Raw genomic sequence first — 22,615 nt, 5'->3', positions numbered from 1 at the left:
CATCAAGGACAAGAGAAATCTGAGAAACTATCACAGTCAAGACTAGCCTAAGAAGACATAAGGAATGTAATGTGATGTCCTTGACAATCCTGGAACAGAATGGGGACAGTGGGGAAAATTGATGAAGTTACAAAAAATATATGGTAATGTACCAATCAAGGTCGTTTCTTAGATGTGACGGATGTACCAGTTATTCAGTCAAAATCTATGATGCTCACAACACGGGAAACTAGGTGGGGAGTATACAGGAACTCTATGTATCATCTTTGCAATTTTTCTGCAAATATAAAACTATTCTAAAATAAAATGTTTCGTTTACGGGAATTGCAAGTGTCTTCTCACAGAATTGGGAGAAATCAGTGGAAGCGTACAGGTGTCAGGTGTTATTATTGCGATTTTACGTAAAACGCGGGAGGAAAGCTCTGACACTTAGGAATTTTGACCAGGATAAGCAAGGGGTAATCGCGTGCAGATCCCTCCCCGGCTACCCAGCACACGCCCACAACCCCGAGTGAGCATCCGTCCGGTCGGGCGCGCACGCATACGCACACGCACACGCACACGCCGCCGGGGGCGGGGCGCTCGGGGGACGCCTGCGTGGGGCGGGGCCAGCCGCAGTTCCCACACCCGCGGCGGCCCCCGGAAGTGGTGTGTACCAGGATGCCGTGGAGCGGAAGCTGTCCCTGGCGGGAGTCAGTGGGGCTACCCGGCCTGAGACTCTGCCTCTTGTTGCTAGACGACGCGAACTAGCCTTCGTCACTTCCTCAGCCCGCCGCCTCCCCACTCCCCAGGCCGGAACCCAGGGGCCCGGAGCCGGGGTGGGCTCGTCTTCCGGGGTCCAGGACCGCAGCTAACTCGGCAGCTGGAATCGAGGCCACGCCACCTGCGGGGAAGAACCTAAGCTGGGCTGGGAAGATGGCTGCAGACAAGCCTGCAGGTGAGGCTCCCACGCCCCGTGTGCTGAAGCGGTGGGACACGCAGGGGTGGGCCGACCCTGGCGCTGAGTCTGTGGGGACTAGGGGGTGGGGGCCCGAGGGCGATTTTAATTTGGGTGTGCATTTGTCTCCCCCGTCCTCTCCCTCGACCGTCCCATATGTGAGTCTTTGGGCCCCAGATCGATAGTTTGTTTTTGTTTTTGTTTTTATCTAAGTGCAGTATGAAGCCACTACTGACCGCCTTTGCCCCACTCTCCAGAATATCTGACTTAAATGTAACCACTTCACAGGCTTTTCGGTTTTCCAGTGGGGAAGGCAGAACAAGCAAAGTTCACCCTGGAGCACACAGCTGCCTTAAGTCCCCTGGCTCAGGATAAGACTCACCTGGGCTGTTTGCCCCACATAAGCCTGCCTCTGGTCAGCGACGTCCTGTGTAATTAGTTTTGTGAAAACTATTTAAGTAGACATAACATTAGAGCGTCTCTATTCGTTCTATGCTCGCAGATATCTTGGGTTTAGAACCTATTTTCCCGTAGTTCCTCAAGGTTAATTAATTTAATCTCGATTATTTTCTTTATGGATTACTGCTCCATTCCTAGAATCTTCTCCATTAGGGTATGTAAAATTCTTTCCTGCCTACCTCTGGGACGATCTGCGATATGTGTCTTTTAAGAAATTAATGTTCTCGGGCGCCTGGGTGGCTCAGTCGTTAAGCGTCTGCCTTCGGCTCAGGTCATGATCCCAGGGTCCTGGGATCGAGTCCCACATCGGGCTCCCTGCTCGGCAGGAAGCCTGCTTCTCGCTCTCCACTCCCCCTGCTTGTGTTCCTGCTCTCGCTATCTCTCTCTCTGTCAAATAAATAAATAAAATCTTAAAAAAAAAAAAAAAGAAATTAATGTTCTCTGTGGCATCTCAATTATGTTGGGAGAGTTTAACTGACAGATCTTAGAAGTGGTCAACACTAAGACTTTTTGCAGTGAAATTTAAAAAAAAGAAAAGACAGTCTCTATATTCTGTAGATTTTGATCTCAGTAAGGGACAGATGGACTTGATTTGAAATGAAAGTGAGCCAATCCTTATATAGGTACAGATGAATAAAATTGTTGAAAGATCTCTTCAGTAAACTGAGAAGAAAAACAATAGAGAAAAGGTTTACAAAGTCAGGATAATAGAATATGCTGTAGAATTTTAGGTAGGCTGGTCACAGAAAGGCTCGGGTGAAGTGATATTTGAGCAAATACCCACATGAAATGAAGGAGCCATATGGAATGGTTAGGGTGGATAGGGAGAATGTTCCAGGCAGGAAATAAGCATGACTTGTCCAAGGCTGGACGAAGGGGACCAGCATCTTCCTTCTTAATTGATGACCGTTATCTGTTCCCCAGGTTTACCATTCCTCCTTGCCCATATCTTTTGCACTTGCCTGGAATGACCTTTTTAGGCCTAAAGCCCATCTAGTTTTCAAGTCCTACCTCAGTCATAAAGCATTCTTCTACTTGTTCATTCACTCACAAAGATTGAGTACCAGGCACTGCCTTGGATATTGAAGAAATGGGTATGACACACTCCCTGCCTTTGAAGACCTACTGCTCAGTTTGTGAGAGCCCTAATACAGTGGTACATCCATTTGGTAGGATGTATGTAATATAGCCATGTAACGTAGCTATGTAATACGTGTAGTGGAGGAGTAAGGTCCAGGGCGATTTGGGACTGTGTCTTTGGTTGAAGTTTATAGGCCATGTTGTAGGAAATTCTTACCTAGATAATGTTAAATATGTATTAAGTAGATGAGTGTTTAATGTGGTTCCTTTGAATCTCTCCTCCTCTCCATCCCCATTTCACCTGCTGTGATTCTAGCTTTTATCTCTTAATGGGGTCTGTTTCACATTAAGCAGCCTTCTGACTGCTGTTTGTTTCTCTTCCTATCCAGTCCATTCTTCTCACTGCTGTCTTTTTATTCTAAAACACGAATTGGAACATACTATTCCCACCCCTGTAAACTTTCTAAGATTGCACCATCTTGTGTGCATCACATCCTCACCCTTTAATGTCATTTGTGAAACTTCACAGTCTGTTTCCAGCTGATGTTTCTATGTCAACACACCTAGCTCTTCACACCAGAAATGACTCTCTTGAAAAGCATTGTGTTCTTTTGAGTTTCTGACTGGTAAGAAAGAAGGGAAAGTGGTATCTTCCTTTCTCTTCTCAATCTGGTAAACACTCTCTTCATTCAAAGTCTAGTTTATATGCTGCTTCATCTCTGAGCTCCTGAGCTCAGAGCCCTTGTCATGGAGGGTATTGTGTGCTTATTCTTAATTAGGTAAGAAAAGAGACCCATGAAAGCGTTTAAGAAAGTAAGTGACCTGGGACGCCTGGGTGGCTCAGTCGTTAAGCATCTGCCTTCGGCTCAGGTCATGATCCCAGGGTCCTGGGATTGAGCCCCACATCGGGCTCCCTGCACTGCGGGGAAGCCTGCTTCTCCCTCTCCTACTCCCCCTGCTTGTGTTCCCTCTCTCGCTATGTTTCTCTCTGTCAAATAAATAAATAAAATCTTTAAAAAAAAAAAAGAAAAGAAAGTAAGTGACCTGATCATAGTGTGGGAGGGGGTAGATTTAAGTGAAACAAGACTGGAAGGCCAGAGAATAGCTAAAGCCAGCTAATGTTGTGATATTAATTTATTCCGTAAATATTTACCCATGGCCTGCTTTGCCAGGCACTAACATAATCTCTGTAGTCCTGAAGCTTATAGTATGAAAGACAGATAAACATGTAAACAAAATAAGAAATAATTGTGACTTTTAAGTTGTGATAAATATTGTGACAAAAAGGACAATGAGTAGGATATGAGAGGATAATGAGAGCAAGGACCCTGTTTTGAATAGATTGGAAGGGCTCTCTTAGAAGTAACATTGGAACCCTCAATATAAAGAGCCAGCCATGGGGGGGGAAAATGATCCAGGTAAGAGGAGCAACAAATGTACAGACCCCTTGGAAAATGTTTAAAGAGAGTGCGAAGACCCCTTGAATATAAGCACCTCGAAGAGAGGTACTTTTATCTGTGTTAGTCTTGCTCTTATCTCCAGTGCCTAGAACAATGGCTGGCATATAGGAGGCACTCGATACGTATTTATAGCATGGTGAGCAAAGGAGCATGAAAGATGAATTCAGTTGTGTTGGGCTGGCCTATGTCAGTTTGAGTTCATTCTAATGGGAAGCCATTGGGAGATTTCAGCAAGAGCATCATGTGACATGATTTATGTTTTAACTGAGGTAGGTAAGAACTGATGAAGAGATAGAAGTAAGGGGTTTGAAACCAGACAGCCTGGGTTCATCCTAGCTCTACCACTTGGTATCCATGTGACCTTGGGCAAATTTTCTTTTGTAAAGTAGGCTCCACACCCAGCATGGAGCCCAACAGAGAGCTTGAACTCGCTGACTCTGAGATTAAGACCTGAGCTGAGATCAAGAGTCAGACGCTTGGGGTGCCTGGGTGGTTTAGTTGGTTAAGTGTCCAACTCTTCATTTCAGCTCAGGTCATGATCTCAGGGTTGTGAGATCGAACCCCATGTGGGGCTCTGTGCTCAGCAGGGAGTCTGCTTCAGATACTCTCTCTGCCCCTCTCCCCTGCTTGCTTGCTCGTGCGCTCTCAAATAAATATATAAATGAGTCAGATGCTCAACCAACTGAGCCACCCATGCACCCCTTGGTTAAATGTTAAGACCCTTTTTAAGCCTCAGCTTTCCTCTGTAAAATGAGAATGATAACAGTATCTGTGTCTCAGCATTAATAAAGGGTTAAAATGACATCATCTCAGGGCCTGATTTTTTTTTAAATGTGGGCTGATATTACTTTGGGGTAAGCGGTAGGATGGAAAGGAGAGGCAGATACGAGAATGTTTAGGGAGTAAAACTGGCAGAATTTGTGAACTAATTGGGTATAGTAAGTGAGCAGAAACCTTTTTCCTTAGGAAAGGTTCTTAGTTGGACCTCAGTTTCTTCATTTGTAAGATGGGTGTCCTAGCAGTTTTCTAACTTTTTTTTTTAAGATTTTATTTTTCAGTAATCTCTATACACAAACATGGGGCTCAGACTTAATAACCCCAAGACCAAGAGTCACATGCTCTACCAACTGAGCCAGCCAGGTGCCCCCTAACTTCTAATAGCATTTTATTTTATTTTATTTTATTTATTTTATCTTATTTTTTAAGATTTCATCCATTTATTTGACACAGAGAGAAAGAGAGCGAGCACAAGTAGGAGGAGTTGCAGAGGGAGAGGGAGAAGCAGGCTCCCCACTGAGCAGGGAGCCCGACGTGGCACTTGATCCCAGGACCCTGGGATCATGACCTGAGCTAAAGGCAGACACTTAACTGACTAAGCCACCCAGGTGTCCCTTTATTTTTTTTAAAGATTTTATTTATTGATTAGAGAGAAAGCAGGGGGAGCGAGGGCAGAAGGAGAGGGAGAAGGAATCTGAAGCAGACTCTGCCGGACTTGGGGCTCGATCCCACAACTGCAAGATCATGACCTGAGTTGAAACCAAGAGTCGGACATTCAACCAGTTGAGCCAACCCAGGTGCCCCCCAATAGCATTTTTATTTATCTCATAGGGTTGTAGCTTAAGTGTATCAACTGAGGTAAGGTGTACTATTTAGCTCACATCCTCTGAGAAGCAGAACTCAAAGTGCTTTTTATTTGGAAGGTGCAAACTCAAGATGGTAAAAGTGAGAGAGAGAAAAAAGTAAGGCAAAGGAAGGTGCAGTACATTAATACCTGGCTCCTGTTTCACCTTGAGCTAAGAGACAGAGCATGTCACTTGCATAAGGGATTTTTCTGAAAGGGTTTAAAGGAGAAACTACACTCCAGAATAGTTCATATGAAGAGAAAAAAAAGGGATAATTTATCTGTCCAGTTTCCTCCCATTTCCTGTTTCCAACTGGTAAAGACTTACTCCCTGAGAAACAAATTGACCTGTGCTTCTGGATTGTGTGGCTTCTCAGTGACTGATCTGCCAGCGGTTCTCATGCTCTGATTTGTATTTCAGCCAAACTGTAGAGGAGGGTGGATGGGGGACCAACCAGAGACAAAGATTGAGGGGGGGGCATTGGGAGGTTCACAAGGTCCATGTCCCTATATGACATATAAAAGTGATGTGAAACTGGTTGGATTTTTGATTAAGGAAGTACCAACAGTGTTTTAGGATGATTTATTTGACCTTATTTTTTCATGGTTATCTGAAGGGAGAAAATGGCTGGAATTAGGACACAACATCCTAGATTTGAATCTATCTGAGAATTTGAACTGTGAGGCTGGCTGTAGTAGGCTTAATAGGAAAAGGTTAACAATATTATGAATAAGGGAAAGATAGGACCTGATGGGTAATAGGAAATCAGGAAAAGAGTACTTACAGATGGCTTTGAAATTTTGAGCCAGGATGGCCACAGAAATGATAACAACAAACAAATGGGAAAAATTTAAGCCAAGGCTATTTTATTTTATTAAAGACACCCAAAACTGATGATTATTATTAAATGTATAAGGTAAAAAGTATTAAATTCTCTGTTGCCTCTACCCGGTCTCTGCCTCCAGGTAGCTTGTACTGAGTTTGTGTGTTCTTCCAGACTTCTCCTATTCCTACCCTAGCTCATATTGACTTAAAAATATGTATGTGCAGGGTCACTTGGGTGACTCAGTTGGTTAAGCTCCGGACTCTTGGTTTTGGCTCAGGTCATGATCTCATGGGTTGTGGGATAGAGTCCTGCTCTATGCTCAGGGCAGAGTCTGCTTGAGATTCTTTGCCCCTTCCCTCTCCCTCCCCCTCTGCTCCTCTGCATGCATGCACATGCACCCTCTCTCTCTCTCTCTCTCAAATAAATAAATTCACTCTTAAATAAATAAATAAATATATATGCAGATGAGGAAATAAACTATGTAATACTGTCCTATCATTTGCTTTCTTCAGGGTCCAGTAAGGAATCTGTGCATATATGAAATTTTTTCAACTTTGTATTACAAAGGATTTTAAACATCCAAAAAATTGAAAAAATGAGTATCCATATGCCCACCACCTAGTTAACGATTGTTACATTTTGCCATATTTACTTCCTCTATCTCTAGCTACAACTTTTAGTATTGAATCATTTCTAAATAAGTTATAGACACTTCATCTCTAAATATTTCACTATGCATTTTTAAAGATTTTATTTATTTGACAGAGTGTGAGCACAAGCAGGGGGAACAGGAGAGAGAGAAGTAGGCTCCCCACTGAGCAAGGAGCCCAACGCAGGGCTCGATCCTAGGACCCTGAGATCATGACCTGAGCTGAAGGCAGATGCTTAACTGACTGAGCCACCCAGGCACCCCTCACATGCATTTTTTTTTTAAATAAAGCCATTCGGGGCAGCTGGGTGGCTCAGTCCTTAAGCATCTGTCTTTGGCTCAGGTCATGATCCCAGGGTCCTGAGATGGAGCCCCGCATCAGGCTCCCTGCTCCCTGCTCGGCGGGAAGCCTGCTTCTCCCTCTCCCACTCTTCCCTGCTTGTGTTCCTGCTCTCACTCTCTCTCTCTGTCACATAAGTAAATAAAATCTTAAAAAAAAAAAGGCCATTCACCTATATAACCATTGTCATACTTTAGAAAATTAATATTTGAATATATTAAATTTCCCAGTTGTCATAAAAATGCTATTTAAAAGCTTAAAGAAGCTGTGCTTATCTGGCAAAGTATCAGTTAAAAGATAATAGTAGGGGCGCCTGGGTGGCTCAGTCGTTAAGCATCTGCCTTCGGCTCAGGTCATGATCTCAGGGTCCTGGGATCGAGCCCCGCATCGGGCTCCCTGCTCTGCAGGAAGCCTGCTTCTCCCTCTCCCTCTCTCACTCCCCCTCTCCCTGCTTGTGTTCCCTCTCTCGCTGTCTCTGTCAAATAAATAAATAAAATCTTTAAAAAAAATAAAAAATAGTAAGTTAAAAAGATGAAAAGTACAGCATAGGGAATAGAGTTAATAATACTGTAATAATGTATTAACTGCACCTACTGTGGCAAGCACTCAGTAGTGTATAGACTTGTTCCATCAACATGTTGTACACCTGACACTAATATAACACTACGTTAATTAAACTTCAATTAAAAAAACCTGCTTTTCAAACTAAGATCCAGTCATAGTTTACACATTATATATGTATATATATTTTAAGTCTCTTCAGTATATTAATTCCTAGTATTCCTTTATGTTTTGTTTTGTTGTATGACAGTGATTTTTGAATCAATTGTCTTGTAAAATATCCCACATTCTGGATTTGTCTAATTGTTTCTTCTTAGTATCCTTTAATTAGTTCCTTGTCTTCTGTATTTTCCATGAACTGAAAGTTGTTGCTTCTGCAGACTTGATTAGATTTAGGTTTACCATATTTTTGAGATACTTTTTAGATGATTTTGTATGCTTTATATAAAGTGCATAATGTCAATTTCAACTTGTCCATTGTTAGTGATGCTAAATTTCATCAGTTTGTTAAGGTAGTGACAGGAACATCTTTTTCCAATTGCAATTAGAAGTAATCTATGGGGTAATAATTTGGAATCATGTAAACATCCACCATTGATGATCAGTTATATCATTGGGGGTTGCACAGTGGCACTTTTCCTAGTTCTATTACTGTTTACATTTATTTGCTGATACTATATAAAGAATAGCTCTCCCATATCAACTGGGAATGAACTATAACTCTTCCCAGAAAGGCATGTTAAATGTTAAAAACTTGAAAATTCATCCTTTTTTTTTTTTTAAAGATTTTATTTATTTATTTGAGAGAAAGAATGAGAGAGAGAGCATGAGAGGGGTGAGGATCAGAGGGAGAAGCAGACTCCCCGCCGAGCAGGAAGCCCGATGCGGGACTCGATCCCGGGACTCCAGGATCATGACCTGAGCCGAAGGCAGTCGCTTAACCAACTGAGCCACCCAGGCGCCCGAAAATTCATCCTTTTCATTTACTAGTTTTCAGGATAAGGAGTTGATATAATAGTGACCTACATTTGATATTTCAAGTGTCTTTAATGTTTAGGAATTTAGAGTAATGTATTGGTCTTATGATTCCTTTTTTTTTTTTTTTTAAGATTTTTATTTATTTGACAGAGAGAGAGAGCGCACAAGGAGGGGGAGCAGCAGGCAGAGGGAGAGGGAGAAGCAGGCTCCCTGCTGAAGAGAGAGCCCGATGCGGGGCTCAATCCCAGGACTCTGGGATCACGACCTGAGCCGAAGGCAGACGCTTAATGACTGAGCCACCCAGGCGCCCCTGGTCTTATGATTCCAATTTTAAATATATAATTGAGTATATAGTTGATTTGTACATGTGAACTTAAGTTGAAACCTTAACTATATATTTTTGCATGGACATTAAAGAGTACCTGAGTCACTATTTTCGTAAGTTAAATTTTTTTAGATTTATAAGTTATTAAAGTTCTCAGAAAATTTTCTTTTCAAGTCAATTGTACTTAAAATTGAATATATTAAAGTAGTAGAAATTTTATGTCTCAATGTGTCTAACTTTGTAAGGGAGATCAAACGTTCATCACAGCCCTTTAAAATTAAAACCCCAAATAAAATGTCTAAGTTGTGGGGTGCCTGGCTGGCTCAGTTGGTAGAGCATGCAAATCTTGCTCTTGGGGTTGTAAGTACAAGCCCCACCATGGGCATAGAGACTACTTAAAAATAGAACCTAAACAAAGAAAAAGATGGGACAGATGACTCAGTCAGTTAAGCATCTGCCTTCAGCTCAGGTCATAATCCCAGGGTCCTGGGATTGAGTCCCACATCGGACTCCTTACTCAGCGGGGGGCCTGTTTTTCCCTCTCCCTCTGCTTATGCGTGCTCTCTCTCTCTCTCTCACAAATAAATAAAATCTTAAAAAAAGTCTAAGTTGAATGTAAAAGCTTAAGGGAAATCTAGGCTTTCTGAATTTATAACATTAATAAATCAAGTATTAATATTTGAAAACTAGAGCAAATCTCTTTTCTGTGCATAAAAACTACGCTCCAGTATGAAAATTAAAATACTCCCCAGCAGGGTGCCTGGCTGGCAGTCAGTGGAGTGTGATCTTGATCTTGAGGTTTTTCGAGCCCCACAATGGGTGTAGCGATTCCTTAAAATCTTAAAAAAATACTCAGCATGGTAGAGGTCTGGTTTGCCTGTCTTTTCCAAAGCATGTTATATTGATTTTTTTTTTAAAGATTTTATTTATTTATTTGACAAACACAGCAAAAGAGGGAAAACAAGCAGGGGGAGTTGGAGAGGGAGAAGCAGGCTTCCTGCTGAACAGGGAGCCCGCTGTGGGGCTTGATCCCAGGATCCTGGGATCATGACCTGAGCCAAAGGCAGATGCTTAATGACTGAGCCACCCAGGCTCCCTAGAGTCTGTTTTTTTTTTTTTTTTTTTAAGATTTTATTTATTTGACAGAGAGACACAGTGAGAGAGGGAACACAAGCAGGGGGAGTGGGAGAGGAGAAGCAGGCTTCCCGCGGAGCAGGGAGCTCGATGTGGGGCTCGATCCCAGGACCCCGGGATCATGACCTGAGCTGAAGGCAGACGCTGAACGACTGAGCCAGGCACCCCTATTATTGATTCTTGATATTCTCTTCCTTTATTTCTGTAGTGCTGGACAGGGTGCTCAAGTCTGAGGCATTGCTGGCCACATATTATTTCTCTGAGCTATGTAGTAATCAGCTGTTATATGTGTAGGGTTTTGGTAAGTCAGAGACACTTGTCCAAGTGATAGAAAACCACATGCGAGGTGTATGAACTTCAGTTATATGGTAACTTTGGCAAACCTGAATGATTTTTCTTTGAAATGGCATCCTTTTTTAAAACTTGCCTTCGCAAAGGCATTAACACTATTTTGTGACCATACTAGTAGGTTTTCTTAGTTTTTAACATTCCTTATTCATTTGGAAAAAAATGTCTTTTCTTGAACATCATTGAAGTTATATTTTGAAAAGTGTAGCTTGTGTGGAATACCCTCCTCCAATCAGATTTCAGTTGTTAACATTCTGTATTAGAATGTGTCTGTGCTTTCAGTTAACTGACTTCTTTCAGTTTTGAAATAGCAGTGTATTTCTTTTCTACTTAGTTCAAACCTAAAAGCAATTGTTTGGTTCAAAATGAAGCCTGTTGGCTTAAAGGGTGTTAAGGTTTTTGCTCCTAAGAGCTCTCTGCGCCTGGAAGGTCAGCCATGTTCGTTAGGCCAGAGTAGAAGGAAAGTCAAGCTTATGGATGAACGCCCATACACTCTCACAATTGGCAATGGAGACTACTTTTGGACAAATAAAGACACATTATGGAATTATGTGCAGACTCTTTCTGGTAAGAACTCAGCAGTTACAAATACTGTTTTAAAAACTGATTATGAAAATAACACCCATTCTTTATAGAAAACAGGAAGATAACAGGGAAAATAAAAATAATAATCCCATTGGAGTATTTTTGTTTTAAAGTTTTATCTTGAAGTAAAAATGCAAATAAAATAATGGTTGGTTAACTTGGAAAAGGCTACTCTTTGGGCTCAGTTCTCCAAAATATCTGTAGAAATGAGAATTTCAGAGTTTCTTGTAAGCCTTAGAGTCTAGCTTATTTATTTATCTTAAAGTTCACTTCTCTCTTTACCTGGAGGATTGTAGGAGGCTTTTACAGTTCCTGGAGGATAATGGTGGAAAGTAGAAGCTTAAACTCTTCAGTGCGTTGGTGAATTGTTGGGTTATTTCCCCCTGCTTCATAGTATATATAAATCACTCTTTGGCAGTTGGGCCCAGAGGTCCCGTAAAAGAATATAACCTAGAGAGGGTATATTTTAGAGGAAGCTATGAAGATAACTTGATGGCACATTAAGAAATTTTGGCATTTGGTTTAAATTTTGTGTACTTCCTTATGAGCGAAGATAAATGTTGTAAACACTTAGGGTTTCCTAAAATTTTTTAAAGTGTTTGTGTTCATTGTTAAAATTTTATGACAGATGTACATGCAGTTGAGGGTTCTGCTTCACTCTAAACTCATTCTTCGATTTCTGGAGTCCTGAAATCCTGTGTCCTATTTTTACACATTTACAAGTAATTAGTTCTGGGGCACCTGGCTGGCTCAATCAATAGAGCATGCGACTCTTGATCTCAGGGTTGTGAGTTCAAGTTGGGTGTAGAGATTACTTTAAAAATAAAATCTGGGGTGCCTGCGTGTCTCAGTCCATTAAATGTCCAACTTCTGATTTCGGTTCAGGTCATGATCTTAGGGTCATGGGATTGAGCTCCACATAGGGCTCCAGGCTCAGTGCAGAGTCTGCTTGCCCCTCTCCCTCTGCTTCTCCCCCTGCTCACATGCGTGCTCTTTCTCTCTCAAATAACATCTTTTTTTTTTTCAAATCCAAAATAAAGATTTTATTTATTTATTTTTTTAAAGGAGATTTTATTTATTTGACAGAGAGAGACACAGTGAGAGAGGGAACACAAGCAGGGGGAGTGGGAGAGGGAGAAGCAGGCTTCCCACTGAGCAGGGAGCCCTACGCGGGGCTCAATCCCAGGACCCTGGGATCATGACCTGAGCTGAAGGCAGACGACTAACAACTGAGCCACCAGGCGCCCCCAAAATAATCAATAGTCACATCTCTACCAACTGAGCCAGCAGGCGCCCCCAAAATAAAATCTTAAAAAATGATAATAGTAAATAAATAAAAGTAATTGGTCCTTACTGTTATTATACACCTAAAGTTTTGCAAAACAGATGTATTGTGTAAACAGGTTAACAATAACTTATTGTCACTGGCTTTCTAAAGAAAAAGCTATCCTTTTTTTTTTTTTTTTAATTTTATGTTTTCAGTAACCTCTACACCTGGAGCGCCTGGGTGGCGCAGTTGGTTAAGCATCTGCCTTTGGCTCAGGTCATGATCTCAGGGTGTTGGGATTGAACCCCACGTCAGGCTCCCTGCTCAGTGGGGAGTCTGCTGCTCCCTCTGCCCCTCCACCCACTTGTGCTTGCTTGCTCTCTCCCTTTCTAATAAATAGTTAAAATCTTAAGGGAAAAAAAGTAATCTCTACGCCCAACAAGGGGCTTGAACCCACAACCCTGAGATCAAGAGTCGATCCACCAATGGAGCCAGCCAGGTGCCCCTAATAGTGTCCTTTTAAACTTTCTTTAATAAACTATTCGTTTTCCTCCTCCCTATTAGGACTCAATTCTTATCTGTATGCTGAAGTGGAAATGAAATACTAATTTATCTGCTAACTCTTTTTTTCATTTATCTTATATATTTTGAAAGTTTTATATATTTAAGTATATATATATTTAAGTATCCCAGTGTGGGAGTCAAACTCATGACCCCGAGATCAAGAGTCACATGGTCTTCTGACTGAGCCAACCAGGCACCCCTTATCTGCTAACTTTAATTATCAGAAGTAATACTAAAAAACCCAAATACCAGAATACCTTTTTTTTGTAGAGCAGATCTAAGTCTTTGATAAGTTCACTTAAGCACAAGTTATATTTTGTTCTTGGTGTTAAGTGGTGATTCTCAGAAGAGTATGCAATCCTACTGGGTATTTACCCCAAAGATACAAAAGTATGGATCCGAAAGGGTACGTGCACCCCAATGTTTATAGCAGCAATGTCCACAATAGCCAAACTGTGGAAAGAGCCAAAATGTCCATCAACAGATGAATGGATAAAGAAGATGTGGTATATATATATATATACAATGGAATATTATGCAGCCATCAAAAGGAATGAGATCTTGCCATTTGCAACGACGTGGAGGGAACTGGAGGGTATTATGCTGAGTGAAATAAGTCAGAGAAAGACATGTATCAGATGACCTCACTGATATGAGGAATTCTTAATCTCAGGGAACAAACTGAGGGTTGCTGGAGTGATGGGGGGTGGGAGGGATGGGGTGGCTGGGTGATAGACACTGGGGAGGGTATGTGCTCTGGTAAGCGCTGTGAATTGTGCAAGACTGTTAAATCTCAGATCTGTACCTCTAAAACAAATAATGCAATATATGTTAAGAAAAAAAAAAGGCAGGAGGGGAAGAATGAAGGGGGGGAAATCGGGGTGGGGGGAGAAGAACCATGAGAGACGATGGACCCTGAGAAACAAACTGAGGGTTCTAGAGGGGAGGGGGGGTCGGGGGATGGGTTAGCCTGGTGATGGGTATTAAAGAGGGCACATACTGCATGGAGCACTGGGTGTTATGCACAAACAATGAATCATGGAACACTTCATCTAAAACTAATGATGTAATGTATGGGGATTAACATAACAATAAAAAAGAATAAGTAGAGATTAAAAAAAAAAATATGCAGTCTACCAGTGCTGGCTCCATTGGTGAGAAACTGCAAGAATCTTTAATGGTTTTGTCAAAAGGAAAGGGGAAGGGAGGTAATATTTATTTAGCATCTCCAAACAGAGAGTTAGATGGCGAAGAGGAGACCGTACCGGAGATGTGACCGATTCCAAGGCTTATACTGCTTTCATTGCACTGTGTTTCCCTCTTGAGAGAGGGAAATTGGGAGTCTTTACTGACTGCCAACATGTGCCTGGCCAGGGCTCTTGGAGTCAGCTCTGTGGAGGACTGGTTCTTTGAAATGCTCTTGGAATATACAGGATTCTAGATAGTTATCAAAAATGTCCACATCGTGCTTGCTTCAGCAGCACATACACTAAAATTGGAATGATAGAAGATTAGCATGGCCCCTGTGTGAGGATGACAGGCAAATTCGTGAAGTGTTCCATATTTTTATATATATTGGGAATGTTAAAAAAAAAAAAAAAGCCCACATCATGAATGTAAATAGAGTTTAATGACACCTCACACACCCAGAAGCCCCCTGTATGCATCTTGCAGTCACTAGACTCCTGAAGGATTGATTTGAAAATTAAATGAGTTAAGCTATCTGAGGTGCTTACGTGCCTAACACATAGTGAGTGCTCAATAAAGGCTAGATGCTATTGTTGTTACAGTTAGGCAGAAATTGCGGGTAGTATAGGGTGGAGAAGCAAACAGTTTCTCAAGATAGAACCTGGCATAGTAGGGGCTGGAAAGAATGATGGTTGTTTGAGAGCTGCAAGCGGTTTACATTTGGAGCCCTATATCCTCAGGACTTCCATGCCTGCCTTCTGATTTAGGTCCAACCTCACCTCCCATCCCCACTCCCTCTCTTTCACAGCCCCTGTTATTGTCATAGCATTATTCACATCTGGAGTCCTGTATTTGTATCTTTTCTCCCCAAGGAGTCTCTTAGTTTCACAAGTGCTGGAACCTTGTCTGTGTGGTTTACATTTACATCGCTAGCACTTAGAACAATGCTTGACCCATAGTGGTCTCTCAGCTATTTATTAATTGAATGCATGGCTTGAATTTATCACATATAAGCCAAACTATCACAGTTAAAAAAATAACTCCCAGGCAAGTGTTCCGTGTTTCACCATGGCCAAAGTTAAAGAGTGAACAATGTCTTCTGAGAAACTTGGGGTGATGGTAATGGTAGTGTTTGTAGGAATTATTGAGTAGTAAATTTGGGGGACAAGATGATCTGCCATTTCCCCCCATGTGGAGATTTGTCTTCCATTGATACCTTAGTTAGATATAAGTGTTGCTTTGTGAACAAACATAGCTGTTTCTTTATAGAAGCTTGTTTGGGGGACTGAATTTCTGAGTTGGAGGGTACCCTAAAAGCCATCTAATACAGATGCTCGTTTTAGTAAATAGGGAAGCTGACATTTGCCCCAGTTCCATTTCTGTATCATCTGTTTAATTTCAAAAGTGGCACTAGAGTTTTGGTCATCGTATTTTATTTCCAGGTATTGTCTCCACCTCATTGTGCTACCTGGTCCTGCCTGTCTGTTGAAAATAATACAGTCTGTACTACCATGCCACATATGGGGACTTTCTCTGCCAGATACATTTCAATCACTTCACATATATTCTTAACAAAGCCTCCCAATAACTCTGAAAAATGTTTTCTTATCCCCATTTTGCACCTGGATTCAAGCTTTGGAGGTCTTTGGATTCAAGGCCGAAGCAACAATTCTATCTGAAAAAAAAAAATCTATATAAATAAGAAATTCAAATATCACAAGATTTTGATAGTTTAAAGAATTCTTCTTTATTCTGAGTCATAAACAGTGGCATCACCCTCACATGTCTATGTTTGCAGCCCATTGCATCATACTTGTGCAATGGTCATATTTCTTTTTATTAGTATTCCATTAATGATGCATGGAGTTTTTGTTGGTGAGTAAAACTAAAAAACCAGAATGTTCTTTGGGAGATATTGAAACATAAAAGACATCTTTTTAAAACAAAAGGTAGATTTTTAAACCCATTTAAAATATTAACATTAAAAATGAGGGGCACCTGGGTGGCTCAGTTGGTTAAGCGACTGCCTTCGGCTCAGGTCATGATCCTGGAGTCCCGGGATCGAGTCCCGCATCGGGCTCCCTGCTTGGCGGGGAGTCTGCTTCTCCCTCTGACCCCCCCCCCATACTCTCTCTCTCTCTGTCTCTCTCTCTCAAATAAATAAATAAAATCTTAAAAAAAAAAAATGATTAATATTTGGGGTACCTGGGTGGCTCAGTCGATTAAGCATCTGCCTTCGGCTCAGGTCATGATCCCAGGGTCCTGGGATTGAGCCCTGCATTGGGCTCCCTGCTCGGCGGGGAGTCTGCTTCTCCCTCTCCCTCTGCCGTGATCTCTGTCAATTAATAAATTAAAAAATCTTTTAAAATGATTAATATTCAAAAAAACAAAAATGACTAATATTTTATCACCAACATAATACTCTTGCCATAAATGTTAGACTGTATGCATGAGGAAACAATCAGATAAACCCAGAATATGGAACATTCTACAAGGCAACTAGCTTTGGCTCTTTTTTTTTAAATTTATTTGAGACCGAGCATAAGCAGAGTGAGGAGTAGAGGAAGAAGCAGACTTCCTGCTGAGCAGGGATCCTGATGCGGGGCTTGATCCCAGCACTCCACCTGGGATCATGACCTGAGCTGAAGGCAGACGCTTAACCGACTGAGTCACCCAGGTGCCCCAAGACAATAATTATTTTAAAGAGTCTAAGCTAGGGGCGCCTGGGAGGCTCAATCAATTGGTTGAGCGTCTGCCTTCAGCTCAGGTCATGATCCCAGGGTGCTGGGATCAGCCCCGCATTGTGCTCCCTGCTCAGTGGGGAGCCTGCTTCTTCCTCTGCTTCTCCCTCTGCCTGCCGCTCCCCCTGCTTGTACTCTCTCTGTCTCAAATAAATAAATAAAATCTTTAAGGAAAAAACAGCTTGATAAGTAAAAAATGGTAAGGCAGTGTTCTGGACTAAAATAAACAAAAGCTATTTAACTGAGGAAATGTGTGAGCCTTGATTGGTCCCTGGATTGGGAAGGGAAAATAAAGTTATAACATGTCTTAGAACCGGGGCTCCTGGGTGGCTCAGTTGTTGAGCGTCTGCCTTCGGCTCAGGTCATGATCCCAGGGTCCTGGGATCGAGCCCCGCATCGGGCTCCCTGCTCAGTAGGAAGCCTGCTTCTCCCTCTCCCACTCCCCCCTGCTTGTGTTCCCTCTCTTGCTGTGTCTTTCTCTGTCAAATAAATAAAATCTTAAAAAAAAAAAGACATGTCTTAGAACCATCAGGGAAATTTGAATGAAATTAGTGGACTATTTGTTAGATGATACTATTGAATTATTATTACTTTTCTTAGTGTGATTATTTTATTTTGGTTATGTAGGAGAATGTCCTTAAATCATAGGAGAGACATGCTGAAGTAGGGAAGTTAAATGTCATATTACTTTCAAATGATTCAATGAAAGAAATATGTAAATAATGAGAAAGCAAATGTGGCAAAATGTTAAAAATTATGAATCTCCATTTATATAACTAATGTTCTTGAAATGACAGTTGTTGAAACGGAGAACAACCTATCAGTGGTTGCCAGGGGTAGGGAGGCAGAGAGGAAGTGAGTGTGGCTATGAAGTATAATAGGAAGGATACTAGGGGCGCCTGAGTGGCTCAGTCAGTTAAGCGTCTGCCTTCAGCTCAGGTCATGATCCCAGGGTCCTGGGATCGAGCTCCACATCAGGCTCCCTGCTCAGTAGGAAGCCTGCTTCTCCCTCTCCCACTCCCCCTCTCCCCCTCTCTCTCTGTCAAATAAATAAAATCTTAAAAAAAAAGTAGGAAGGATACTTCTGTTGATGAAAATTTGTGTTTCTGGGCCATAACATTGTTAGCATCCTGGTTGTGATACCATAGTATGGTTTTGCAAGATGTTACTATTGGGGGAAAGTGGGTAAAGGATACAAAGAATCTCTCAATTTTTTTTTTAAGACTTATTTATTTTAGAGAGAAAAAGAATGCACGTTCATGTGCAGGGGGAGGGGCAGAGGGAAAGAAGCAGACTTCCCACTAAGCACGGGGCCAGACTAGCATGGGGCTCAATCTCACAACCCCTGAGATCATGACCTGAGCCAAAATCAAGAGTGGGATGCTCAACCGACTGAGCCACCCAGGTGCCCCTCAATATTATTTCTTACAGCTGCATATGAATTTACAAGTATCTTAGAATAAAAAGCTTAATGTAAAAAACAGTGAATCTAGGTGAAGACAATGTGGGTGTTCATTGTATTTTTTTTTATTTTTTTAAAGATTTATTTATTTGAGAGAGAGAAAGAACATGAGCAGGAGGGGCAGAGGGAGAGAGAATTTTAAGCAGACTCTATGTGGAGTGCAGTGCCTGATGTGGGGCTCAATCTCAGGACCCTGAGATCACATTCTGAGCCAAAACCAAGAGTTGGATGCTCAACCGACTGCACCACTAGGTGCCCCTGGGTGTTCATTTTCATCGTATATTCTTTCAGCTTTTCTGTAGGTATGAAAATTTTCAAAATTGAAAGTTGGGGGAGGGAGTTGGAGGAAAAAAGGTCCAAAAAAATCAAAAGAAAGCTAGCTTGCTTGCTTGCTTGCTTGCTTGCTTGCTTTCAAAAGGATTTTACTTATTTGTCAGAGAGAGAGAGCATAAGCAGGGGGAGCGGCAGGCAGAGCAGGGCAGAGGAAGAAGCAGACTTCCTGCTGAGCAAGGAGCCTGATGAGGGACTCAATCCCAGCATCCTGGGATCATGACCTGAGCCCAAGGCAGCCGCTTAACCGACTGAGCCATCTAGGCGTCCCAAAAGAAAGTTTTCTAAGTGGGAAATACTGGTAAATTGTAGAGGACAGTTTCTGAAGACTGATCTTGATTAAGTACAACTTGTATTTTGAGTTCAGTACTTCAGGGAAAAGCAAGAAATGTCATGATTAATTTGAGAGTAAATGAAGCTAAAATAATCCATAGCATTATAGCTGGTTATGCCTTCTCAAGGTGCCTTCCTTCCCTCCCTGCATTCCTATTCCCAAAGTCTTTATAATGATGATGATGGCAGCATTGAATAAATGTGAAAAGGGCTGAAAGATTTTTTTTTTTTTTAAGATTTTATTTATTTATTTGACAGAGACACAGTGAGAGAAGGAACACAAGCAGGGGGAGTGGGAGAGGGAGAAGCAGGCTCCCCACTGAGCAGGGAGCCCGATGCGGGGCTCGATCCCAGGACCCGGGGATCGTGACCTGAGCTGAAGGCAGCCGCTTAACGACTGAGCCACTCAGGCACCCCAGGGCTGAAAGATTTAAAGGATTTAACATTTTTTTATGGTCCCTTGAAACACTAGATGCTACATTTTTATCAGCTCTGTAGATGTAGTTACCTTTTATTCTTTTTTTTTTTTTAAAGATTTTATTTATTTATTTGACAGAGAGAGACACAGCGAGAGAGGGAACACAAGCAGGGGGAGTGGGAGAGGGAGAAGCAGGCTTCCTGCCAAGCAGGGAGCCCGACGTGGGGCTCAATCCCAGGACCCTGGGATCATGACCTGAGCCGAAGGCAGACCCTTGACTGAGCCACCCAGGTGCCCGTTACCTTTTATTCTTACTAACTTTTATAACTTTATTGTCTCCTTTCCTTTAAATAAATAATTAAAAGCTCAGGTATGTTTCTTAGTGTTGAATGGAAACTATGTTTTGTGGCTACTGCTATGTAATTTTACAGAGGAAACTTAAAAGTTTGTGAAAACTGGATAAGCATGATGTTGTCTCCAGAGTGTGATATTATGGTTTAGGTTCTTGTCACTTATCTGACATCAAGGCCTCAAATCCCAAGGATAAGAAAGATTTCTGCCAGCCCCTCTCCCAAAAAATCATCTACCACAGTATATAAATGAGGCTTAGTCCAGAAAGATCTCTTGTGAACAAGAAAAGATGGGATCATTTGACTGCATTGTGCTCACAAATGTTGGGATCAGTGATGCTTCTTCTTTCATGAAAGAAAAAGTATTATTTTGGGATGCCTGGGTGGCTCAGTCGGTTGAGTGTCTGCCTTTGAGTCCCCTCATGGGGCTCCTTGCCCAGCGGGAAGCCTGCTTCTCCCTCTGTCTGCTGCTCCCCCTGCTTGTGCACGTACGCTCGCTCGCGCTCTCTCTGGCAAATACAATTTTTTTTTTTTTTAAAGATTTTATTTATTTGACAGACAGCAAGAGAGGGAACACAAGAGAGGGAGTGGGAGAGGGAGAAGCAGGTTTTCCGCCGAGCAGAGAGCCCGATGCAGGCTCGATCCCAGGACCCTGGGATCATGCCCTGAGCTGAAGGCAGGCGCTTAACGACTGAGCCACCCAGGTGCCCCTGCAAATACAATTTTTTAAAAAGATGTATTTATTTATTTTGAGAGAAGGGAGAGACTCTCCTGCAGACTCCCCTCTGAATTCAGAGCCAGATGAGGGGCTTGATCCCACCACCCAGAGTTCATGACCTGAGCCAAAACCCAAGAGTCAGACATTCAACCAACTGAGCCACCCAGGCACCCCAGAAAAAGTATTTTTTTTTTTGAAGCATTTGTCAGAACAGTTAAAAGTGTTGAACTCGAGTAGTTTTAGACTTTATTTAGCAGAGATTTTTATGTTTACTTTGGAATTTGGTTTTTAAATAAAAAATATCGGGGCACCTGGGTGGCTCAGGTGTTAAGCGCCTGCCTTTGGCTCAGGTCCTGATCCCAGGGTCCTGGGATCGAGCCCCACATTGGGCTCCCTGCTCAACGGGAAGCCTGCTTCTCCCTCTCCCACTTCCCCTGCTTGTGTTCCCTCTCTCGCTGTGTCTCTCTCTGTCAAATAAATAAAATCTTTAAAAAAAAAATTAATTTTGAAACACTGAATTGTGGGGCAGGAATCATTAATCTTAAAGGGTATATGGATACTTAATCATGTTAAGGAAGCTTTTTAAATGTGTTAATCTTGGCTTTTGGATTTCTAAGCCTATGGAAGTATTCTTGGCCTGAAAATGTTTTGTTTTGTTTAAAGATTTTATTTATTTATTTGACAGAGACACAGTGAGAGAGGGAACACAAGCAGGGGGAGTGGGAGCGGGAGAAGCAGGCTTCCCGTTGAGCAGGGAGCCTGATCCGGGACTCGATCCCGGGACTCTGGGATCATGACCTGAGCCGAAGGCAGTCCCCAACCAACTGAGCCACCCAGGCACCCTTAAAGTAGTTTTCTAATTGTTAAATGTTACTATATTCCAACTGGGTTATAAACTTTTTGAAGGTATTATATATATATTTATAATCTTTGGTCTCCAGAGTCTGGCGTAATTTCTTGAATATGTAGGACTTTGATATATTGCTGGGGGGCAGATCTCATCTTTTTAAGTGAACACAACATTCTCAGCCCAGGATGGACAGAGCTGTAATCTTTACATAAGTGATGGTGGGTTTTCATTGTGCTTGACCATGGCTAAGGGAAACATTTCTTTAAGTTTTTGGTGGAGTGGCTTCTAACTCACTTATAACCCTAATATGCCATTGTTGTTGAGAAAGCCCTAACTGTGGCACCTTCATTAGGAAGAAGACAGAAGAAAACTAGGGCATGTTTACTGTACGACTTTATTTCTAAACAACTGTAAAACTTTTGTGCTTGCAGATCAGGGAGCAGAGAAACATGAAGGGACAAGTCAGTCCTCTGGGATTACTGATCAAGAGAAGGAGTTGTCCACCAGCGCTTTCCAAGCTTTCACAGTAAGCAGTGATTTTTTCTTTTGGCTCCCATTTTTAGAATCTGTCGAATATGAATCTTTCCACAATGAATTTTTAAATTTATAATTTTTGTTCTGTAATAATTCAAGAATTAAGTTTAGAGAGTAGGTTTAGTTTTAATATTTAAAAAATTAGAGTTTAGGGCGCCTGGGTGGCTCAGTTGGTTAAGCGACTGCCTTCGGCTCAGGTCATGATCCTGGAGTCCCGGGATCGAGTCCCACATCGGGCTCCCTGCTCAGCAGGGAGTCTGCTTCTCCCTCTGAGCCTCCTCCCTCTCATGCTGTCTCTCATTCTCGCTCTCAAATAAATAAAGTCTTAAAAAAAAAAAAAAAAAAGAAAGAAATAGTAAACCTTTAAAAAATAAATAAATAAAAAATAAAAAAAAAATAAAAAATTAGAGTTTAAATATGGTAAAAGGAGTGGGAGTAATTTGAGCCATTACCAAGTTTTTGTGTTTTCATAAACATGTTTTAACTCTTACAGTGTTGTTTTTTGTTGTTTTTTTTTTAAAGATTTTATTTTTTTATTTGACAGAGAGAGACAGCG

General features: G+C 41.8%; 1 protein-coding gene and 1 non-coding gene across 8 annotated transcripts in view; both read left to right on the top strand.

Moving 5' to 3' along the window:
- The first annotated feature begins 625 nt into the window (after window positions 1-625).
- Window positions 626-22,615, top strand: part of CNOT10 (CCR4-NOT transcription complex subunit 10) — an 81,271-nt gene continuing 59,281 nt past the window's right edge. For 4 of the 7 annotated variants that reach the window (XR_004676717.1, XR_004676718.1, XR_004676719.1 and 1 more), the window contains exons 1-2: window positions 659-937; window positions 21,957-22,051. Coding sequence is in view for 4 of the 7 variants with exons in the window: in XM_034991665.1 (XP_034847556.1) it covers window positions 916-937; window positions 21,957-22,051 (117 nt within the window). In the remaining 3 variants the exon portion in view is untranslated. Of the gene's footprint in view, window positions 938-11,069; window positions 11,287-21,956; window positions 22,052-22,615 lie in introns of those variants that run through there. The other 3 variants (XM_034991649.1, XM_034991657.1, XM_034991685.1) reach the window with 3 other exon arrangements.
- LOC118007158 lies at window positions 14,601-14,703 on the top strand. The gene has a single exon (XR_004678292.1). It is a non-coding gene; the product is annotated as a U6 spliceosomal RNA (small nuclear RNA).

Source organism: Mirounga leonina, unplaced genomic scaffold (assembly GCF_011800145.1).
Source record: "Mirounga leonina isolate KUSES-001 unplaced genomic scaffold, KU_Mleo_1.0 Mir_115, whole genome shotgun sequence".
In the NCBI taxonomy this organism is placed as follows: domain Eukaryota; kingdom Metazoa; phylum Chordata; class Mammalia; order Carnivora; family Phocidae; genus Mirounga; species Mirounga leonina.
Note: the sequence above shows the minus strand (reverse complement) of the source record. Positions and strands in the feature narration are given on the sequence as shown.